This window comes from Gavialis gangeticus, unplaced genomic scaffold (assembly GCF_001723915.1).
Source record: "Gavialis gangeticus isolate Ggan-Ray unplaced genomic scaffold, GavGan_comp1, whole genome shotgun sequence".
Classification (NCBI taxonomy): Eukaryota; Metazoa; Chordata; order Crocodylia; family Gavialidae; genus Gavialis; species Gavialis gangeticus.
In genome coordinates, this window is record NW_017729024.1 from 55,530,746 (window position 1) to 55,536,778 (window position 6,033).

Here is a 6,033-nt window from a genome sequence, read left to right on the forward strand (position 1 = left end):
GTTGCCCTTGAGCATCATCCCTGACGCCGGCCCATCACAGGTGGACTAATATCTAGCATAGCGTATACTGTATATAAGGCTCAGATCAAGCGCAACGGCTTCTTAACCTGGCAGGGGAAATACCATGTATCTATATCCAAGAAAGTAGTTTTCCTGAATTGCTTTGCAGGAGAACTGCTTTCTGGGTGTGGTTCAGTACCCATTGAGGTGCAGTGGCTTTCAGCCCAGTTTATGGAAATGGGAGCCTCCTCCCTTGCTTGCTCCAAGAGCCTTATGGCTAAGGGCAAGCAAAATTCAGGAGCATCTGAATCCCAAGCCCCAGGGCTTGGGCCTGCAAGCAGGATGCCCACCAAAGGTTTTGGAAACATCTGAAGCCCCAGGTGTGAATGGAGGACGTTTGCCAGTAGTAGGGCCACTTGTGGTTCTGGACTGTTGGATTTGGAATTAGCTTTGACTAATTTGGCCTCGGATACAAATTAAAAAAAAAAAGTATATAAGTAGGTAAAAAAAAAAATGTTGCTTAAAAGTGTGTTTATGGAGTAGCTGTGTTAAAACTTGCAGCAGTTTAAAAAAAAAGGTAAAATGCATCAGAACTAAGTCTGTGGATAACTAGTAATTGCGTATATGCAAATTACTACAGGTATGTTTATGTCAAGGTCAGTGTTTTCAAATTTGCCCCTCACTTCCATGTGCTCAGTAACAGCAGAGTCTGACGGTAAAGAGAGGGGGAAGGGGTTGCAGTGGGGTGGGGTAGCAGACAAGGGGGAGTGAATACAGTACGTGATCTATGACAGATGAAGAAAAAGGGCTACCCATTCTGCCTTAGCTGGTTTCAGTAGCTAAGTGTCCTGTGATATTTCGAAATTTGGTAAAATTTCAGATTTTCATAATCTGAGAGGAGGAAGGACAACAATCTTCACAACATTTTTTCCCCAGTTTGGGACCATTTATAGAGCAGATCTAAAAAATTTTTCCCCCTAACTTCAATTACAGAGGGAAGTATCACGCTTTTAAATTTTAAAAAGAAAAGGAAAAGGCTTCCCTGCCATTTTCTTCTTCTCCACTCAGTTACTTCCTACAGGATTACAATGTGTATCACTAATGGGCTACTACATAACATGATTTATCAAATGTCATCTGCAGGATGAGCCAACCACAGGAATGGATCCCAAAGCACGACGCTTCCTTTGGAACTGTGCTCTGAGTGTCATCAAGGAGGGCAGATCAGTGGTGCTGACATCTCACAGGCACGTAGTGCTCATTATAGCAGTGTGTCTACTCATGTTGGTCTGCTTTGATGGGGTCTAGGTTCATTTTCAGTTAAGTTGCTATGTTTCTGCAAAGACAGATGGGTGATCTCAGTAAGTGTTTGCCTTGTCCGGGGCTAAATGTTGTTTTGTTTGCCTGCAGCATGGAAGAATGTGAAGCCCTGTGTACTCGAATGGCAATAATGGTCAATGGGCGGTTCAGGTGTCTGGGAAGCGTCCAGCATCTGAAGAACAGGTGACTGCCTTTAATTTGCTTCTGCCACAGAACTGTAAGGGGAGTAGCCTGTATTCTGTTGTGTTCTCAACTATTGGGTGAGGAATTGGTCTTTCTCCTACTGTGTTACTCTTGTTGCTTTTCCAAGTCAAAGGCCAGCCTTAGCTGAACAGCCCACTGGACACCATTTTCTATAGCCAGTGGCACACAAAGGAATGGTGTGGACAGCGGCACATCCAGCTGCTGTCTTTGACTCCCCAGCCTAAATAACCACGTGCCCATTGACAGCTGGATTGACTGAAGGCTGCTGTCACCCAAGTCCAGAGTGAGGCTCCAACTCATACCTCTGCAGCTGTTGTAACCCCCCTCTACTACTCTGCTGCCAGGCCCCCAGTTTTGTTGCTTTTCAGGCTTCAGGAGATGGCCCTGTATTTTGAGTGCCTCCTGTTCTTGGAAAGCAGCTTGCCCACCCTCCTGTGTTTCTCACTCTGCTTTCAGGTTTGGAGATGGCTACACCATCATCGTGCGGATAGCGGGAGCAAACCCCGACCTGACGCCTGTGCAGGACTTCTTCGGGCTTGCGTTCCCAGGCAGCGTTCTGAAGGAGAAGCATCGAAACATGCTTCAGTACCAGCTCCCATCCTCGCCATCCTCCCTGGCCAGGATATTCAGTGTCTTGTCTCAGAACAAGAAGAGACTCCACATAGAAGACTACTCCGTTTCTCAGACTACACTTGACCAAGTAAGTTTCCTATAGGCTGTGAGCCAAATTCTCTTCTCATTACAAGAATCCCTGAATAAACTCCCTAGAAAGGATCGGCAGTCTGTAGGGAAAGACTTCTCTAGGAAAGAGTTTTCAAAGATTCTTGGCAAAGAGGCAGCAAGAGGCTGTTCCAGGTCTTGGGGCCAGTGGGAGAGAAGGCTGAAAGGCAAGAGGAGAGACCAGAGGTTGGAAGAGAGGACACGGAGTGGGTTTGGGCTGAAAGGAGAGTTTGTTCCAAAGTACCTTTCAGACAGGTGAAGCCAACACAGTGCGTGGAGGTGACAGAGCAACTGAGAAGGTAGCCAAGTTTTTAGGCTTGAGATCCCCCACCTCAGCCTTTTTCCTTTCTAAAAAGGGAGGAGGTAGATATTGGGGGGCCCAGCCATCATGCCACTGAAGCTAAAGGAAGAACTTTTTCCCTTATTTCAATAAGAGTAGAAAAAAATCCATGGCAAACATGGATCCTGTAAAGTATCCTATACAAAGCAGAACCCAAAAGGGACCATTGGCCCTCCTTTTCTCTTGCAGGTATTTGTAAACTTTGCCAAGGACCAAAGTGACGATGACCACACAAAGGACTTGTCATTGCACAAACACCAGACTGTTGTGGATGTTGCAAAGCTAAATTCCTTTCTGCAAGATGAGAAGGTGAAAGAAAGTTGTGTGTGAGCCACTGTGTCTGCACGGACCAGACAAGCAAAAGAGAAAAGCAGCCTTCCTTTGCATGGGATAGGATATTCCCAAGGGGAAACGCAGGAGGAAAGAAACAAACTGGACACTCTACTGATAACCATTCAATGCAATGCAATTCAATGCAATGAAAACAAAAATTCCATTACAGAGGCAGTGCCTCCCAGAGTCGTTGCCTTGTTGTACTGTTCTCAAGTGAAAGACTTGAATCTTGTTTATTACAGCCTAACTCTGTGAAACTGTAGTATGGCACCCACTGGAGGCTGTGGGCTTTCAACCATACTGTTTTGTTCTTACCCATCTTTTTAATTTTTTTTACTAGGGTTGCAACCATAGCTCATTGAGGAATCATGGCCAGTGATTATTTATTGATATATTTTTGGCATGCACATTTACTCTTTCAATCCTTTTTCATGTCAGGAGTGTAAATTCCGTGGTGCTGCATCCATTGCTGGCAATGAATGCACCAAAACAGCCAGTGACCAGAAGTCACCAAACGCCCCAGTGCCATGGCCTTATTTTGTGAAAAACACATCTAATTAGCTCCTCTTTCAAGGCTTGTGTTGGTCAATCAGTGATAATCATAGGCTGCAAAGCAATACTGTACTTAGATGGTAGACGTGGATTCACTAGCCCATCCCTCGCCATCTGCTGCAGTGGATGGCAGCTCACAAAACTCCAACCTTTGCAAAAGGTAAGGGACTGTCCCACCAGCATTGTGACTAATCACCTACTTCTTACCTGGGGTTTTATGTAAACAAGTGCTTTCCCATTCCTTTTTAAGGTACTGCAGCAGCTCCATGAGCACCTGGTGGAGAGCAGTGGGTGAGAAGCAAAACTAGGGACTAGACCACAGCCACAGTCTCACTGGCTGCATATGCTGCTAGTGCCATGAGCAAATTGCCTATTGTTCTGATGTGCACTATCTGCTCTTTCATGCCTGCTTGGTATCAGAAAGGTACCCAGCATCTAAAGTTGTTATTGCTTAGCAAAAATGTGTTGCCAATTCTGGCTTTGCCAAACCAGTTAAACCAGAACCAGAAGAGATGTAGATTTTTTTTAAACAGTATTATTTATGACCGTAAATAGGTAGCAAGATTAAGGTATGAAAATGCTTCCATCTGATCTGTGTAGCCATAGTGTAGTTTGTTACATTATGCCTGCATCACTGTATTTATGCTTTGTCTCTTTTCAGTGCTAGTTTTGTTATAGATATGTAATGAGATCTGTGCAAGTTCCAGGTTTTGTGTTCTAGCAGTTACTGTGATCCCTGGGCTCAGTTACTATAAGTTCACCTCAGATTTTCCTATGTGGAGATGACATGATTACTGTTTCAGCTTCTGTAATATTCTGTAATTTTACAGAAACACAATTTCTGTGTTTTAGTTATTATCTGATCCCTAGCTCTTGTTTGTGGGGAAAAAGCACCTTTTTAAAAGTTTCCCCTGAACAGCTAGTCATTGGGATATCCATTGATATTCTGAGACTCAGACCTTCCCAGAGCAAGAATTTTTTTTTAATGGTGAGAATGGCTGACTGTCCTCTTGCTAAACAGGAGTTCTCTCTAGGGCATGAGGAACATGTTTCCAGTAATGGATTCAGCAGGCACCTTAGCCTTGCTTCAACACTTAGGCCTAGGTTCAGGAACAGATTTAACTTAAAGCACATGAGCAGTGCTACTGACTGGCCTTGTTCATGTGCCTTGTGTCCTTTGCTGAGCCTATCCTGTTAGCACATGCAGAAGTTCTGTTTTAGCTCGTTGTGCTCATCTACCAGAAGAGTAGTTCACTGGTTAGATGTTTTTCTGGAATTCCCCCAGAATCTTTTAAGACATATGAAAAGTGACAGAAACTGAAACACACTACCTAGCACCATTAGGTAATGCAATTTTTATGTATAGACCTCCACATACATTTGGGATCGTTGACAACTTCAATTTAATACATAAAATGCTAATTTCTTAGCATTATCCTCACTGTATCCTGCCCTGGCATTAAAGAAGAGCTAATCTGTGGCTCTGCCAAAGTGCCTTTTTCATACTGTATTATATTTTTAAATGTAAAATACTGTTTTAAAGGGAGAGAGGAGAGAAGTAGAAGGCATACCTCACTTCTCATAGCATACCCACAAGGACTCAGTTTGAGACTGCCCTAAAGCATCCCCACAAAGGAGCTAGGAGATTAATATACACTGCGCTTTACAGAAATAGTAGGCCCAATCCTTCACCATATGAATAAGGAACATATGCTGTATTAACACCACTGAAAACCACTATTGCAGTAGCCATTAAGTCACAATCTGACCAGGAACAACTGAAGTTATGGGTTCAGTCCAGCCATGGTGTCTTACTGGTGAGTTCAGCGGGAATTGGGGCCGAAAGGCAAGGGTGGAAGTATTTGCATTTAGGTCCATATAAATGGTTGCAGTTTCTTGCTGTACTGGTTCATATGCCACAGCAAGGGTATTTACTATGTGATTCTCTCTCTTAACCCTGCCAAAAAGGAGTCTTGGAGAACCCTACTGCTACTGTGGCATTAGCAAACTGAGGCATAACCTGGATTCTGTGACACAAAGAAGAGTTGTGCTAAATACTGAGGATAGCCAAATTGTTTGACAGCTTTTCAGTCCCTGGCAAAACCATAAATGTGGCAAGGCTTTTTTGTTCTGTTTTGATCTACGTGGCATACAGACATTGCAGTTCTCGCATGCTGCTCAGTCAGTTGCTCACTTAAGTTATTTCAGTTGTTTTTTTTCCTGCCCTTCTAGCTGGGTGTCAGTTGAAATGATCCCAAGTGCCACATATGTTATGACTGTGAACAGCTCTAAAAATAGATTACACTGAGGGCATTTTACTGATTTGAAACAATGTTACCACTTGTTGTGCTGTTAATAAATTGTTGCTTCCCTAATTGTATTTCAACTAGGACTCTACATGTTATATTTTCCCCAGGATAAAGTTGTTGGTGTTTTTGCTTCTCCTCTCCCAGGAGATAGAGTTGGTCCTTCATTCCAAGCACTTTATGCTGTCTGTAATGGGATCTATTTTTGCAGCTCCTAGTTTGCTTCCCCTGCCTGTTCAAGTCTTGATCCTGTTGTTT

General features: G+C 43.6%; 1 protein-coding gene and 1 long non-coding RNA gene across 2 annotated transcripts in view; one reads left to right on the forward strand and one right to left on the reverse strand.

Moving 5' to 3' along the window:
• The window catches only part of ABCA1 (ATP binding cassette subfamily A member 1), a 168,283-nt gene extending 162,779 nt beyond the window's left edge, over positions 1 to 5,504 (forward strand). Inside the window, exons 47-50 of the mRNA XM_019517098.1 lie at positions 1,144 to 1,247; positions 1,411 to 1,503; positions 1,981 to 2,224; positions 2,774 to 5,504. Of these exons, the coding sequence (XP_019372643.1) occupies positions 1,144 to 1,247; positions 1,411 to 1,503; positions 1,981 to 2,224; positions 2,774 to 2,914 (582 nt within the window). The 3' untranslated portion in view covers positions 2,915 to 5,504. The remainder of the gene's footprint in view (positions 1 to 1,143; positions 1,248 to 1,410; positions 1,504 to 1,980; positions 2,225 to 2,773) is intronic.
• LOC109297389 overlaps positions 1 to 6,033 on the reverse strand; it is a 788,954-nt gene that overhangs the window by 341,337 nt on the left and 441,584 nt on the right. The gene's annotated exons all lie outside the window — the stretch shown is intronic.